Source organism: Mesoplodon densirostris, chromosome 19 (genome assembly GCF_025265405.1).
Source record: "Mesoplodon densirostris isolate mMesDen1 chromosome 19, mMesDen1 primary haplotype, whole genome shotgun sequence".
NCBI lineage: Eukaryota > Metazoa > Chordata > Mammalia > Artiodactyla > Ziphiidae > Mesoplodon > Mesoplodon densirostris.
Window position 1 is genome coordinate 30,444,012 of NC_082679.1, and position 17,687 is coordinate 30,461,698.

A 17,687-nucleotide genomic window follows, 5' to 3' on the forward strand; every position below is an offset into this window, starting at 1 on the left:
TAATAAATGTAGACTTAACTCCCTACACATACTTACTACTTATAATGAGAAAAATAGTACCTTAAAGTGGAGAAACCTAGCAGATACTATTATACCTTCACCAAGTAATCACTGTCAAAATCATCATTGGTAAGACATTTCACCACCATGTATCACTAAGGCACATCACTTCTGTGGTCTTCCTGACAAAAATGTATAATGTTGATCTTGAGAGAACATCAGATAAACCCAAATTGAGGGACATTCTACAAACTAAGGGATCAATACATTTTAAAAGTTGCAAAGCTTTGAAGAAAAAAAGAAAAGAAAGATTGAGGAGACAGTACAACTAAATGAAAAGTGGGATCGTGGACCAGAAAAAAGGACATTTGTGAGAACACTGGCAAAACTTGTGGAAGTCTATACATTAGATAACAGAAGTGTTAGTTTTCTGGTTTTTAATAGTTGAAGGATGATTGTGTAAGATGATTACAGGGGAGGCTGGGTGACAGGTACATGGAAACGCCCTACTATATTTTTGTACATCTAAAATCAATTCGAATAGAAAGGTACAAACATTTCAAGTGGACACAATTTACATGGGATCATCCTTGGGCATACGCTCTGTGGGAGCCTCTGGAGAAAGCGGAGTAGCGGGGCCGGGAGGCAGGGGTCGCTCCGGCGGGCGGAGTGCGCATCTCTTCGCGTGTGTACGGCGCGGGGCGGTGGCAGAGCCCGGGGGCCGGCGGGAGCGCGGGCCGGAAGCGGCGGCGCGCAGGGTTGTGAGCGTTGGTCTTGCCTCGTAGGCCGCGCGGAGCCGGCCGTCGGGCTCCCGGGGACTCTCCCGGCGCGGAGGGCCGACGCCATGTCGTCCCTGAGCCCCATCCAGATCCCCAGCCGCCTCCCGCTGCTGCTCACGCACGAGGGCGTGCTGCTGCCGGGCTCCACCATGCGCACCAGTGTGGACTCGGCCCGCAACTTGCAGCTGGTGCGGAGCCGCCTGCTCAAGGGCACGTCGCTGCAGAGCACCATCCTGGGCGTCATCCCCAACACTCCCGACCCGGCCAGCGACGCGCAGGACCTGCCGCCGCTGCACAGGTAGGCCGGGCGGCTCAGCGGCAGCGGCGGCGGCGCGGCCTCCTCCCGAGACCCGGCCCGGCCTCGGGGCGTGGGGCTCGGGGAGCCCTGCGGCGGTGTTCCGCCTCTTCAGACGACTCACGCGCCAGACTGGGGTGACAGAGGAATGCCTCGTGGCCGTTAAATGAGATGACTCACGGAGTCGTGAAAGCTGCACGATTAGCTGCTCACCATCTGATGTGAATTTCCTTTCCCGGCCCCCAGGTCTTCAGACTCCTAGGCCGGCCGGCGCTCTTAACCTTCCAGGACCCCCTCTTTGTTTTCCTTCCTCTCTTCTCTTCCCCCACCCCCTTCTTCCTTCTTTAACTTCCTTCCCACCTCTTTTGTCCTCTTAACGGAGATACTTGGCTGCTTCACGTTTTCTCTTTTCCCGTCCCATCCTAAATTGCACCATTTCCTTATTAATTTGGGGGTGCCTAACACACTCCCTGCCTCCCCCGCCCCCTGCCTTCTCTCTTCCCCAAACTGCTTCTGTTTTCCTTCCTAAAGGGCCTTCCCTGTTCACATTGTCCCTTGTCTCCCGTTCTAGAACTTGCCTATCTTCTCATCTCTTCTCATATCGTAACGTTTCTTAGGCCCCAAGCTTACCACTGGATTCCCCTACACCATGGCCCTAGTTGTGTGACTTTGGGTGACAGATTGAACCTGTGCTTATTTCTTTCTTCACCAGTAATTTGGAAACTAGCAGCATCCGTCTTTTACGTGTGTTATGAAGATGAAGTGAAATCACATGTGTGTGGTCTGTTTTGCGCCAGGCTAGATAAATGGTTGCACTGTCCAGTACTGTAGCCACTAGCTACAGAGCCCTTGAAATGTGGCTTGTCCAAATTGAGACAGTATTATTAGAGTGACCAGTTGTCCTGGTTTGCCAGGGACTGTCCTGGTTTGCGCCCTGAAAGTCCTATATCCCAGGAAAACCCTTAGTTCCAGACAAACCAGGGTGGTTGGTCACCCTAAATGTGCTGTAAGTGTACACTACACACTAGATTTTGAAAATTTAGTATGAAAAATGTGTTGTTGATTAATAAATTTTATATAGATTAAATGTTGGAATTAAGTAAAATATTAGCATTTCACTTGTCTTATTTTCTAATGTGGCTACTAAAATGACATATGTGGTTCACGTTATATTTCTACCAGACAGCGCTGGTATGTAGTATGCTCTCAACAAATGCCATTACCTTCAAGCCTCCCAAGCCCCTGCCTCCTTTCCTTAACTCTTCTTGTATTTTCAACTTAGAGCCTCTCCCTCATTCACCTACAGTTATCCTTTTTTAAAATTAGGTGTAGCCTGACTCTGAATGGTTTTGGGGGAGTTAGGAATGTCTTATTTTGGTCCAAAATCTTGTGATCATAGACTCTCCTTTCCATAGCTTTGTTAAAATTCTCAAAGGAGATTTGATTCTCCTCCCCTCCCCTTATAGAACAAAACAAAACCAAAAAAACCATAGCAGTCCAATTGTTGGTCCGCATTGCAAAAGCCTCGCTTTTCTCAAGCATGGAAAACATTTTGGTTCCCATTTGATGTACTTTGCTTCTTGCTTGAGTGAAATTGGATACTTTTCAAGTTTCAGTAAACTGTGATAAGTTGTGTTGGATTTTGGTTTCCCTACATATGACCCCACTCCTTTAGCCTTTATTTCTCCCCTAATTTTTTGCTTTCTGTGCCCAGGCACTTAGTTGCCTGTTGAGGCAAGAGTGCTCTTGATAAGGTGTTTTGTTTTAGTTCTGCTGATTACCCATGGGTACACTGTGAATTTCGAAAGTAGATTAGTCATATTTCAGGTTTGAGTGACTATTTGTTGGTATGATTCTGGCAAGATTTTGGAGGGTTTTTAATTTCTTTTATGTAAATTCCTCCAAAACAACTAAATTCTTCTGCTTGGAAGTAATCACTAATATCAGATGATGGGTAATCTGGTCCTTGCTGTTCATATTGCTGCCTTTGTTTTAAATGAATAACAGTGTTAAAATTTAATCATTTGGGCTTCCCTGGTGGCGCAGTGGTTGAGAGTCCGCCTGCCGATGCAGGGGACACAGGTTCGTGCCCCGGTCCGGGAAGATCCCACATGCCGCGGAGCGGCTGGGCCTGTGAGCCATGGCCGCTGAGCCTGCGCGTCCGGAGCCTGTGCTCCTCAACGGGAGAGGCCACAACAGTGAGAGGCCCGCGTATCGCAAAACAAAACAAAACAAAACAAAAAATTTAATCATTTAAGTTAGAAAACATACATAGGAAATTCTTCGTAGAATTTCAGCATTATAAGGACCCACCAGCCCATCTTGTTATCCTAGAAATATTATTTGCTACTTGAAAAGTCTGTAGAAAGTTTGCATTGCATTCCTTCGCATTAGGTTCCAATGTCTTTTTTCTCTAATATCACCTTTAAATGCTCTTACTTTAAAAAGTTAAAAGAGCTTTTTTTTTCTTTTTTAAAGTAACCATTTTATTTTATTTTGGCCCGCACCCCCTTGCAGTGGAAGCGTGGAGTCTTAACCACTGGACCGCCAGGGAAGTCCCTGAAAGAGCTTTAACAGTACAAGTACTGCGTTGTCTATAATGTGATTCTGTTTTGATACACAAATCTGTCCTTCCCCAGTTACCTGCTTTTCCAGGTGTTAGTAGGACCTCAGAGGGACGGTGAGGGCTCTCTTCCTGTCCCTTGTTTCCTTTAGACCGTCCAGGTGACAATGCCTCAGTCTTCAGGGAGCAGCAGAAGTAATTTGTTCCCCTGGGTTCCTTGTCATACAAACTGGCAGGGCCAGTTGTTGACTTACCTGAACCACTTCCTTTACCGTTTTGAACAGCACAGTCCCTATCTGCACGTCAGTGTGCAGGCATGTCGCCTAACGCAAGAAGAGCTTTGGATAATATCCCCACAGTCTAGACTTTGGTTCCCATGCCACCTCAGGCCACCCTGCTTCACTGGACTGTCTTTTTAGTGGCTCCTCAGTGACCCATTGTGTTCTTAGTGCAAATGGATAATTAGCATTCCTTGTACACTGTCCTTTCATGCATTTCAAGATTGCCCTGCAGTCTTCTCCCAGCCTTCCATTCTTCAGGGCACCTGCCTTCATTTCCCCATAGTGTAAGTGCTCAGTCCCTCTTCATTTTCTGTGTACTTCATCTCTAGGACCCCAAATTAGTTTCACTGGCATTTGTCTGACAAAAAAATGAATGCTTTATATAGAGCAGATACACAGTTTCTTAATTTGCCAAGTCTCTATCCATGTGTTACTGTTACTTGTATGTTAGCACTCTTCAACATTCAAGAAACCTGCTAACACTAAGATTTTAAAATTTAATCTTTTATATTAGCAAGTATGTAATGAATAGCTCTACTTAGATGTTCCTAAGTCTGCATTTACTCTTTTTTTTTTTTTTTTTTTTTTTTTTGCGGTACGCGGGCCTCTCACTGTTGTGGCCTCTCCCGTTGCGGAGCACAGGCTCCGGACGCGCAGGCTCAGCGGCCATAGCTCACGGGCCCAGCCGCTCCGCGGCATGTGGGATCTTCCTGGACCAGGGCACGAACCCGTGTCCCCTGCATCGGCAGGCGGACTCTCAACCACTGCGCCACCAGGGAAGCCCTGCACTTACTCTTTTTAAGGAAGGTCTGTCTGCAAGTTGCGTTTCTTAAATTCAGAAATGAACTTTCAAGAAAGGAGTGAAAATCAAAAATCCTGTAGCCACAGAAGCCTCATCTGTGGTAGAATTTGGGACTATCCTAATAGGCTCTTTCCTTGTTTCTAAATCTTTATTAACAATGATGATAAATTTTGCTCAAAATCATCAGATATTCAGGAAGATAAGTTGGGTGACACCAAGTCAAAACCAAAAAGATGTTTCAGTGGTCCTTTCCCAGAAGTGTGTAACTTTTGCTTCCAGAGCTTTGTTGGAAATACTTCTCTTCCTTAGGTGTTGTTACGATGTAAACATGAGATATTAAATAATAGCTGTGCTTTGCAGTATCTCAGCTATTTAGAAGCTATGTTAAGTGTTTATTTTTATACTTCTTATAAGTACAAATTCATACTGTCCATTGTGGTGGGAAAGAGTAAAATTTGTCATAAAACCTAATTCAACTCCCCTATTGCTATTTAATATCCTTGTAATCATGGATAACCTGTTTACCCTTTTTGAATCTGAATTACTCATTTTTAATAAAGTGCTACCTTCCTCACAGAGGTGAAAGGTGGTGTGTAATGAAATAATACCTATGAAAGCCTTTTGTAAACTGCAATGCAATAACCCTGTATGTTTAATGGTATTACCATTGCCCACATGGGTAGTTTTAAGTGTAGATTTCACAAATGGAGGTTGGGGGAAGGAGTGGGAAGACCCCATATTCTTTCTTTTAATATGGGCAGAACTGAAGTAGCATTATTTGGAAAAAAAGATTTGGAAGATTAAGGATTCCAAGAAAAATGGAGGGCTTTAAAGTAAAGAAAAAACTAAAGAAAAGAAAAAAGCAAGTGGTTGGCAAATAGACCACAGCTATCCTCATCTTGGAAAACTGCTTTTTGCAGTAGTGCTGCTTTTAGATTTTCCCACCACTGTAGTTTGATGGTTCTCAAAAACTTATATTATCTAAGTCAGTTTCCAAATTATACAGATCTTACCCATTGTTGTCAGACTTTGGGTTAAAATAATATTTTAACAACCCTGAGAGTAGTTCTCAGGAATTTCAGAAATTCTTTGAACTGTAAAATACCACAGTAATTAAGGTGTAGACTTACAGAGCTACTACCTAAATGGAAAAAACACTACACATTTGGGTACTAATAAATGCGGATCTGTTGCAAAATCAAATTGTTGCTTTTGGTCATGCCTAATAAAGTGCATAGTAATAGAAGAACTAGAATATTTTGAAAGATGACTAAGTTGATACAAAGCCTATGTATCATATGGATCATAGTTAGAAGGAAAGTATTAGATTAATTGAATATTTTGTTTACCTATTTTTATATGTAAAACCTAGAGCCCAACATGCAATGCAACTTGTCTAAAATAACATTAAACGTCGTCTTTCTTTCCAGAGCTTTTACCCCAAATGTCTTTCACTAGGTAGTTTGTTTCTAGCCATCTAATTATTTCACACATCATGTTTTTTTCTTTAAAAAGGGTACATTCTTTTTATGTACCCTTTTATTTTTTTAGGTATGTTGTCAACTATAAGTGATTTAAAGCAAGAAATAATTAACATATTTAAGACCTTTATATATATATATATTTTTTTTTATTAGGAGGAAAAGCATAGTATAAATCCAACTTAATCTCTTTTCAGTTTGGAACATCTTCCTTTCACAGTTAGGAAAACTATTTTATTTGCTTTGTTAGAAAACTCACTTTTAGTCTTACCTTTAATCAATGACATACCCCAAATAATTAAATTTGTTGCCTAATCTGGAAGTTTGGATTTGTCTCATCTCTCTCTGGTTTCTCCTTGGCTTCTAGTTTGTAAACCCCTTAGGCCAGGAATCCGATTTCTTGTCTGTTAATGTTTCTTGTATATAGAACTGTAAACTCTGCATTGTGTAAGCATTGGTGGTTGTCATCTGCAGTGAATTACAGTCTTCGTTGGTCTCTAATCAGTTTAGGTATGGCTAACTCTTTCAGGCAGTCAGAGTTAGTTTTAAGGGAATGGGAGATAGAACCTACTGTTTGATTAGTGACTGAAGAAAAGCAGCCACAACACAAATAACTCAATAGATGATTGCCAGATCATTTCAGGTTTTTAAAGTACATGATGTTTTTTCTCTCCACCAAATTATCTTCCTAATTTTTTCATTTAAGTTATTGTTTAAATCAAGTTTTATCCCCTATCCACGTGATATGCCTGGAAGGGTGTTAAGGAAATTATATACATAGCTCAGAAAAAACTGAGTGGTGGTGGGAAGCTAAAGGTACAGATAATCTACAGAATGAATCATTTACAAGGAACTAATCAAGAATTAACTGCATATAGAAGTGAGCAAGCTCACTAAAATATGCACATACTGTCTGTGCTATCAGTTTGTTTGAGACGGGTAAGTGTCGTATTCCAATGTCACCATTGTCCCAGGGTGTTGAGAGCTCTGGTCACTTTGATTTTAGTTTCTTTTCTGAAATTACAACCTTTCCTATGCCTGAGGGGAGAAAATATAATGGTAGTTTGGGATCTGGAAGTGTCCTCTGAACATTGATCTTTCTATTTTGTATCACTTCAGCTTAGTCTGGATGAAACTTTCTTTCTGTGAATTAGTTTATATGTGACTTGGTCAGAATTGCATGATATGGAGCTAAGACTTAAAGTATAACTTTTTCAGTTAGTGTTAGGTGAGGTGATTACCACTTAAACAGAACTAGGTTTACGTCTTCCTGAGATGTAGGTCTGTGACTAACTCTCCTCAGTCCATGAAAGTGTGGCCTCTGATATTTAGCCCCAGATTTAGAAATTCAAAATTCAAGGACATACATGTTAATTCCCAGATTTGATGGCAGTTTTATAGATTGATTATGTAAAAAACCTGGCTTGGTGTTAGTAGCGAAACTGGTATCAGAAGGGGATTTCTTAGATTGGTTTACATCACGCTGTTTAAATCTGTTTAAAATGCTCATATATATCTTGGTGTAAGATTGCCTCATTCCTAGCTGGCAAAATTAATTTAAGCTATATAAATCTCGACTGCTTTTACTCATGTTTTTATGCTTAAATAATCCAAATGTTTAGGAATTTCTACCTAATTTTTGAATGGCTAATTAGAATGAGATGGCCCCATATCAGATGGTAGGGACTTAAAAGACCGTGTACTGGATGCTAAATTAAATGGAGAAATAATTCATTTGCACTTTAGATGTTCTTTGGTTTTTAATGAATTTCTCAGAAGAGGCAACCCTTTTGAGGTTTCCTTTTTTTAACATCTTTATTGAAGTATAATTGCTTTACAATGTTGTGTTAGTTTCTGCTATACAGCAAAGTGAATCAGCTATATGTATACACATATCCCCATATCCCCTCCCTCTTGTGTCCCCCCACCACCCTCCCTATCCCACCCCTCTAGGTGGACACAAAGCACCGAGCTGATCTCCCTGCGCTATGCCGCTGCTTCCCGCTAGCTATCAGTTTTATATTTGGTCATGTATACATGTCAGTTTCACTCTCTCACTTCATCCCAGCTTACCCTTCCCCATCCCTGTGTCCTCAAGTCCATTCTCTACGTCTGCATCTTTATTCTTGAGGTGAGTTTCTCTTCTACCATATTGACCATTTGTAATACTGATGTTCTCTGTGTTTTTCAGGATTGGGACAGCTGCACTGGCGGTCCAGGTTGTGGGCAGTAACTGGCCCAAGCCCCACTATACTTTGCTGATTACGGGCCTGTGCCGTTTCCAGATCGTACAGGTCATAAAAGAGAAGCCATATCCTGTTGCCAAAGTGGAACAGTTGGACTGGCTGGAGGAGTTTCCCAACACCAGTAAGACTAGGGAAGAGCTAGGAGAACTATCGGAACAGTTTTACAAATACGCAGTGCAAGTGAGTTGCTTTTAGTTTTTCCTTAAAACCCTCTTTGGTTTCTTTGTTGCCCTAAGATGTGATGAATTTGTTGAGTGGTGAAGTTTTCCGGCAGTATATGTTTAAATGATTTCGCAATATATTATGGTACATTGATTTCAAACTGCTTTTGTCTGGGATTGTACCTAAATCTTTCTAGGACATACTAGCCAACCCTTCCTAAACTTATTCCAAAGAGTATTTCTAGAGTTTTCCTGATAATTTCCAGTGTCTCCAAACCAGGTAGTTATTAAACCTAAATAATCTTAAAAATTAAAATACTGTACAGAAGCTATTTGTCACTAGACTGTCTAGGCATCAAATTATATGTTATGTTGGTCCAGAAGTCAGGATCACACTGTGAGTGGTATGGAAGATTAAGCCCATGGTTTCAAGTATGGCTGAAACCACCTTGATCCTCTAGAATTCTGGGAGGGAAGCACACATTAGGCATGCATAGGCAGGTGTTCATAGCCTATGGTATCTGTACCTGATGTGGCATTTGAAGCTACACATTGCTAGTGTGGTGAACAACAATAGAAAAATAGAAAATTTGGCACTACAGCTGCTGTGGGGGCTGAAAGAGACTTCAGTTTGAGAACCAGAGTAAGTGAATGTGCTATTTAGGAGTGAAGAAAATAGATGGGAAAATAGAATTTCTCTTCCTTTTCCTGAGTAATCCTCCCTGAGTCTCCGTTCTTTTGTTGGACATAGCTTTATAGCTTCTTTCTCTTGTTCTTTACTTCTCTCCACTATCAATCAACAAAAAAATTTAAATATGTAAAGATTCTGTAATGACATTAAAGGGATTTTTAGAGAGAAGCATCACCATTATTTACTGCCATCATGCATCCAATTTTATTTTTGCTTGTCTTTTGGTCTTGGTTCCTATTCAGTCTTTGTTTTGTTTTCTTATCCATATCTAACTTTCGTATTAAGTACTTTTATGAATTCCATTGAGTTGGGATATCATAATTTTATCATTTCTCTTAGACATTAGGATTGTTTCCAGCTAATGCTTTTCTTCCATCCCCTCGACATCTTCTACAGCCCTCAGCAGTAGACTTCTTCAGGAGCTTTCTGATTCCTTCTAGCTGCTTCTCTTTCTCACCCACCTGTTCACTAATCCTTTCTAAATAAGCTTTGGGTGTGCCTCTCCCCTGAGTAGAAGACTTTAACGGCTCTAGGATAAAGTTCACATTTCTTGGTATAACGTTAAGGCCCTTCGCAACTCTAGTTACTTCCATTTATACCCAGAGTTCTAGCCACGCTGTATGTCAAAGAGCTTCACATCTTGTTATTTCATGTCTCTTGTGATTTTACCTTCTGTTCTCTCTGCTAGGAGTGCTTCTCCTTCTCTGAATTTTCAGATTTGACTTATGCTTTCCCAACTCCTGTAGGCTGTTAGTGCTCCTTTTCATGAGTATCCACAATCGCTCAAACATCCCTTTTAATATAATGCTTGTCACGCTGTATTGAAATTTGTCTTGTAGGTCTCTTTTCCCTACCAAACTTGAATTCATCCCTGCTTTAACCATGTTATACTGAGCACTTCATTGTGTCTGACAGATAGTTTGTACTCAATAAGTACTTGGAGAATGAGTTTTAACTGTTTTGTTTTCTTAGAATGACTTCCTAGGAGAAAGAGTTTTCAAATTTTATTATCTACTTCTCCCACCTGGACAGTGCCATCATAATTATGCTTTAATTCTTTTGACTCTAGGCAGGTAACAGATAGGTTCCAAAGTTACAATGCTTTTAGAGAGGTTTGATTATTTCTGGCATATGAAATCTCATTAGAGTGACTCTATGAGGATTTGGTACATCATCTGTGTTAGTCAGTATGGTGTTAAGTTAGTTTTGCTGTGTTAAGTACTCCAAAACCTCAGTCACATAGCATGACAAAGGTGTATTTCTCACTCACACTTCATGCCCCAAACCAGCGAGTGTGGTGATCTAGCAATTAGAGTCACCTCGGGACCCCGGTAGGTTGGAGATTCATTTCTAAAGGTGCTTCCGTTATTGCTGAGGAAGGAAAAGGAAATGTGGCAGAGAGCTCTCAATGGCTTTTGATGCTTCTGCCCAGAAGAAACTGTCACTTCCCCTCATGTTTCATGGTTCAAGGCAGGACCCATAGCCATGTACATCTGTATTCAAAGGTGAGAAAGAGCAGCCCTACCATGAGTTGAAAAGGAAAGGGAAACTTTGTCAATAGCCCCAGTGACTATCACAGTTACTGAAAGATTGCCTTGAGCTTAATCTGTCTTAACTCCAGGCTATACCCTGGAAGTTGTTTTTAAAAAAATCATTCAATCAGTGCTCAGATTCTAGTTAATCCAGTGTTCTACTAAAAAACAGTATTTCAGCTACCGATTGGTTAATATAATAGCATCAACCATGTTAAATTTCCAGAATTTGAAAATTACACTGATTGTGTAAGAGAATGCCTTGGTTCTTAAGAACAAGGGTCATGATGTCTATGATTTATTGTAAAACATTCAGCAGTAATAGTGTGTGTGTGTGTGTGTGTGTGTGTGTGTGTGTGTGTGTGTGTGTGTGTGTGTGTGTGTGTAGAGTTGGGGAAAGAGAAAGCAGATGTAGCAAAATGTTAACAATTGGTGAATTTAGGGGAAGGAGTTTCTTGTACTATTGCAATTTTTCTATAAATTTTAAATTTTTTCCAAAATAAAATAAAATCACAAATTTACAAAGCCTTTTATAAACATTAGTATTATCCACTTTTTGACCCATTTTTGCTTTTCATTCTGATTGACATTTTAAAAGTACTTCTCTTTTCCTCTGAGTCCTGTAAAAATGCCGGGACTCTAATAATCAGTGATTTTTCAGAAACAAAGACTTTCTCTGAGGCCAAAACATTAAACCTCTATGACAATTTGATTTTTTAAATTCACAAATAATGCCATATTTCATTAAAAATACTTTTTTTTCCCTTGTAGTTGGTTGAAATGTTGGATATGTCTGTCCCCGCAGTTGCTAAATTGAGACGTCTTTTAGACAGTCTTCCGAGGGAAGCTTTACCAGACATTCTGACATCAATTATCCGAACAAGCAACAAAGAGAAGCTCCAGGTAACAGTGTTCCACTCTGGAATGCCACGTTGCTTTGTCACTTCCTATTGAGATCTAGATAGTGAGTAAGTTTTGACTTTCAGGTAAGATACTGGAGACTCAGAAATAGTTAAGATGCTTTTACGAGGCTTACGTTGACTTTTAAAGTGATTGCTTTACATTTTTGTTTACTTAGGCAGTTCTTTTATTTGCATTATCAGTACTGGTAGTCTGTCAATTTGTGGAAGAAGTTAAAGCTAGAATAATAAAAAAAAAAGGTAAATATTTAATTTAACTTAAAAATATAAATATGCTCGGTCTCACTACCTTTTAAAAGTGTGGAGCCACGAACTTTCCCTTGTGTATAGGCCTGCTCTGTTAGAATTCTTCAGGTTTCTTACGTTAGCCACCCCTATGATGCGATATTCATGATTTTTTATGATTTTCAGTTTCTGTTTATTTAAAGTGAAATGAGTTTCAAAGATACTTGAAAAATAATCCAAGCGCGGACTCTTAGATTTGAATGTCTTTCCTGCAAACTATAAAGTTTTCTTGCACGCTTATTTTTGTAGTATTTTTAAGCAGTCTGCTTTATTGAATCTTCCAAGAACATTAAAGTTAGTTTTCATTGAAACAACCCTCCTTATTTATTAAATAAATCCCCAGTTTATTTAATACTTCAGTCTAACAATTACACTAGCAAGTGCAACTAATGCAGACAGGCTGGGTTTCAACACAAGAATTCGGTTCAGCTGGTAGGAGCAGAGAATTCAGGAGCTCTAGAGAGTGACCTGGCTGTAGGCTTAGCAAGGGTGTTTTACTGAAGGACCAGAGAGCATTAGTCACTCAGACAAATCGTTAGTGGAGGTTCGTTAAAAGTGCTCCTAGTCTCTTGTGTATGTAAAAATTTAACATTTTGAACCTAAAGTTTGTATAGACCTAATATGTAGACTGGGCTTTAAGAGAATAATTCCCAGAAAGAGTCGACATCAAATGTGTTTTGTTCTTGCTCTTGGAACAATACATAAGGCTTCATCTTTAAATGGAAACTCAAGGTATTTTTATTCTTGTCTTTTTTAGGATTCTGATATTTGTGTCAGATTACCTTGCTGATAATTTGGTTGTGTTAGCCATAGTGTAGCTGTGAATATTGACAGAATTGTCTTTTCTACTCAATTTAAGTCATGAGTCTTGACTGCCTTGTTTTTGGAGCATGTGTTTCTGAGAGAGAGACGCTATACATTTCCTCAGATTTTAGATGCTGTGAGTCTGGAGGAACGGTTCAAGATGACCATACCACTGCTTGTCAGACAAATTGAAGGCCTGAAATTGCTTCAGAAAACCAGAAAACACAAGCAAGATGATGATAAGCGGGTAAATGCTTCTTTTAATCCATTTCTTCAGGTTCCTAGTTGTTTTTGTGTGATGTGAGATTCAGGGTTTTATTTTTTTGTTTTTTTGGAAGAAAAAAAATGGGGGAATAAATAAAGAAAGGAACAAGAAGAAAACAAGTTCATTCTCTCTTACACTCAACTTACTGATACAATTGAATTTTAGTTTGTTTCCCTCTGCTACTTCTCCATGTCTGGATCTTTTTTTTTTTTTTTTTTTTTCCTTTTAAGCATGTAGACATTTTCTCATTTTCTGTTTTTCTTTTGGTAATCATGGAAAGGGATAGTTTCCTAAGCCATTTTTCTTTCTGCCAAACATTGTGTGATGTTTTCAGTATTTTAAAAATTGGCAAATAACCACAATGAGTGTCTTTGAGTATGACTTTTTTTCACTGTACACAGTATTTATTAAGAACATACCACAAAATTATTTCCTAAAAGGACTGTGTCAGTATGTTGTGCCATAATTTGGCTTTCTTAAAAATTTAATTGTTTTTACTTTTTAAAGTTTTTTGGCTGACTTTTTTGTTTTAACTTGTAAACGTTTCAATTTTCATATACAAACTGTTAGTCATTTCCTTTCTTCTAAGCTTAGAGTCCTGTATCCTCCCGGGATTTGATAATATCCACTTTACTTGTAGTTTTCCTTTTGCTGATTTTTAAAAAGTATTTAACTTTTTAACCTATATGTATTTTATTTTGCCCTGTTAATAAGGTAAAGATAACAGTTATATTTTTTCCCTTTTTATTTGACTTAACACCATTATCAAATAATCCTTCACTTCTCTATTGATTTGTGCATTTGTATGGATGAGGTGATCTGTCTGAAGACTACTTTGAGCTGTTGGTTTTACTGTTGTTATGTGTGGGCAGAGTTAGGATCAGGAAAATATATTTGATGTGGACAAAGAGTGAAAATGATGGTTCTCAGAAAGCTATTGGAGAACCAGAAGGCTGTTGGAGATTAAGTGGAAGGTTAAGAATAATGTTACAGATTTGATGGTCATCAGCACAGAAGCGTTCCTCCATTGAAGAGAAGACATTGTGGAGACAGAAGAGCAGACGTGAAGGATTCCTCCCTGGTGGGACTAAAGAAGGAGCAGGAAAGTAGGCTGAGAATGAGAGAGATGGGAGCAGCTTATCTGGTGGTTGGTGTTCTAGAACACCATGCCATTGAAAGCAAATGCCAGAAATCTGAATTATTTCTGGCTTGAGATCAGATCAACTCAGTTATTTATTTTGTGCAAAAGGACAAGCCAGTGCATACTCTGCATTGGGAGACAGAAAACTTACAGCTTGCTAGCAACTAATATTACCATTGCTTAAAAAGAAAGTTGCTCCAGAAAATTATCAAGCAAGCAACTGTTACTTGAAAATGTAGGAATCAGAGGACAGTTTTTAGAGTTTGCCTAAAACTGTCTCCTTGCCTATTCCCCGAAGAGTTCAAAGTTCTCTTTTAGCAGCTGGGGAAAAATTGCATAAAAAAGTACTTTTGTCTCAGCAATGAAATAATTGATGTGCTTTTAAAAAATCTCACTTAAATATTTTATTTTTAGTTTTTCATACTTTAAAATATTTTATTAACTTTGTCTGCTAATGACTTATGTGAGAATAAAAGTATGTATTTAATATTTCTGTTTTTATAAAATTACTTTTTTTTTACTGTTTTATGTTTTTAACTTTATATATTTGAATGTATTAAATAGGTAATTTCATAGATTAAAAAATAAATTCTGAGACATTTAAATTAAATATCAGTATACCATTTTGCTCCATTAATGGCTAGAGTTGATTCATGATATTAATGAGTTGAGAATTTCAAAAGAGCAGGTAGTTTTAAAATATGACAGAGAGTCATGGAGAAAGAGAACTTAAATAAGACCATTTGACTTGGCAAAGGAGAATGTTGTTGGATTTCAAAGAACAGTTTCAGCACAATGGAGATAAAAGCCAAAGTACAAAGTACAAATTACTAAGTAATTGGTAGGGAAGGGGAAGTGGTGGTTAAAGCCTCTTGTTGGAAAAGCAGAACATCACAAGGAAAGTAAAGTATAACTGGAAGGGACCATAGGTAAGATAAAATATTTTGAAAGGAGGAAGACTTTTCTGTGTGTTGACGACAAACAGAATAGAAGCAATGGTGGAAAGATTAAAGATGTTAGAGAGAAACTTTGTAGTGTAGGGGGCAAAATGGAATTTATTCAGTTGCCAAATGGTAAGTGGTCATAAGTTTATCAAGGAAATAGTGGCTGTAGTAGTAGCTCAAGAAAAGACAATTCTTAGATGTTTTAATTATTTCTAGTAGCCAGTTCCTTGCATTTTTTTTTTTTGTCTCATGCTGGTAGTGTTAGCATATATGGAAGAATCATGTCCACCTTATCTTGGTCTGATTTTTAAATCCTGCTCCCTCCATATGTGCATGTGTGTCCTACTTATTCTGAACTTTAGTTCCTAAAGATTTAGACTCTAGCCATAAAAATGTATATGTCTAGCTCGATACTTCGTTTCCAATTTATTTTGACATGTGGTTTTACTTCTCTACTTTATGCTTTAGGTTATAGCAATACGCCCTATTAGGAGGATTACACACATCCCAGGTACTTTAGAAGATGAGGATGAGGATGAAGACAATGATGACATTGTCATGCTAGAGAAAAAAATACGGACATCCAGTATGCCAGACCAGGCCCACAAAGTCTGTGTTAAAGAGATAAAAAGGTAAATTGTAGAAGCTGTCCATTCACTAGTATTTTCACTTTGCTTATTAACGTTAAAAATTGTTGCTCGTGGAAATGAATCTGCTACTTTGCGTTACAAAGCTGAGTCATTTGTTTCATATTCTTTGATCTTTCTCCTTTTCTTATATTTAGTATAGTCATGGACCACTCTATTCATCTTACCTTTCCATTGTCAACTCTTATCTCTTATATTTCTTATCTTTATGGCTTTCCTAATTCTCAGGTTATAGCTGTGATCTGTGGAGTGCTTTTTCCTCTTCATTCCTCCACCAGAATCTGATTCTCAAAATGTTTTTAATACTCCTGAATCAATACCACTTTCACTAGTCTTTTCCTCAAATGCTGAGTATAAATGATACAACTCTTCCACCTACTGTATGCTATCAAGCATGATCACTATTGCAACTGCCTTTTCATAGTCTTTATTTTTTTTAATAGACCTTTACTGGAGTATTATTGCTTCACAATACTGTGTTAGTTTCTGTTGTACAACAAAGTGAATCAGCCATATGCATACATATATCCCCATATTCCCTCCCTCTTGAGCCTCCCTCCCACCCTCCCTATCCCACCCCTCTAGGTCATTGCAAAGCACCGAGCTGATCCCCGTGCTATGCTGCTGCTTCCCACTAGCTAACTATTTTACGTTTGGTAGTGTATATATGTCGATGCTACTCTCACTTCACCCCAGGTTTCCTCTCCCACCCTGTGTCCTCAAGTCCATTCTCTATGTCTACCTCTTTATTCCTGCCCTGCAACTAGGTTCATCAGTACCATTTTTTTTTCTTTAGATTTCATATATATGCGTTAGCATAAGTTATTTGTTTTTTCTCTTTCTGACTTACTTCACTCTGTATGATAGACGCTAGGTCCATCCACCTCACTACAAATAACTCAATTTTATTGTGTCTTTTTATGGCTGAGTAATATTCCATTGTATATATGTGCCACATCTTCTTTATCCATTCATCTGTCGATGGACATTTAGGTTGGTTCCATGTCCTAGCTATTGTAAATAGTGCTGCAGTGAACACTGTGGTAATGTGTCTTTTTGAGTTATTGTTTTCTCAGGGTATATGCCCAGTAGTGGGATTGCTGGGTCTTATGGTAGTTCTATTTTTAGTTTTTTCAAGGAGCCTCCATACTGTTTTCCATAGTGGTTGTATCAGTTTACACTCCCACTAACAGTGCAGAGGGGTCCCTTTTCACCACACCCTTTCCAGCATTTATTGTTTCTGGATTTTTTGATGATGGCTATTCTGGCTGGTGTGAGGTGACACCTCATTGTAGTTTTGATTTGCATTTCTCTAATAATTAGTGATGTTGAGCATCTTTTCATGTGCCTCTTGGCCATCTGTGTCTTCTTTGGTAAAATGTCTATTTAGGTCTTCTGCCCATTTTTTAACTGGATTGTTTGTTTTTTTGAAATTGAGCTCCATGAGCTGTCTGTAGATTTTGGAGATTAATCCTTTGTTTCATTTGGAAATATTTTCTCCCATTCTGAGGGTTGTCTTTTTGTCTTGTTTATGGTTTCCTTTGCTTTCAAAAGCTTTTTAAGTTTATGTCCCATTTGTTTATTTCTGTTTTTATTTCTGTTACTGTAGGGGGTGGGTCAAAAAAGATCTTGCTGTGGTTTATGTCAAAGAGTGTTTTTCCTATGTTTTCCTCTTAAGAGTTTTATAGTGTATGGTCTTACATTTAAGTCTTTAATCCATTTGAAGTATATTTTTGTGTATGGTGTTAGGTAGTGTTCCTTTTCACAGTCTTAAGACCATATTTTGGGCTTCCCTGGTGGCGCAGTGGTTAAGAATCCACCTGCCATTTCAGGGGACACAGGTTCAAGCC

At 38.8% G+C, this 17,687-nt stretch overlaps 1 protein-coding gene across 1 annotated transcript in view; it reads left to right on the plus strand.

Annotated features, from left to right (window-relative positions):
• Window positions 1–736: 736 nt before the first annotated feature.
• LONP2 (lon peptidase 2, peroxisomal) overlaps window positions 737–17,687 on the plus strand; it is an 87,801-nt gene continuing 70,850 nt past the window's right edge. Inside the window, exons 1-5 of the mRNA XM_060083572.1 lie at window positions 737–1,077; window positions 8,393–8,627; window positions 11,603–11,734; window positions 12,965–13,087; window positions 15,659–15,822. Coding sequence (XP_059939555.1) covers window positions 845–1,077; window positions 8,393–8,627; window positions 11,603–11,734; window positions 12,965–13,087; window positions 15,659–15,822 — 887 coding nt within the window. The 5' untranslated portion in view covers window positions 737–844. The remainder of the gene's footprint in view (window positions 1,078–8,392; window positions 8,628–11,602; window positions 11,735–12,964; window positions 13,088–15,658; window positions 15,823–17,687) is intronic.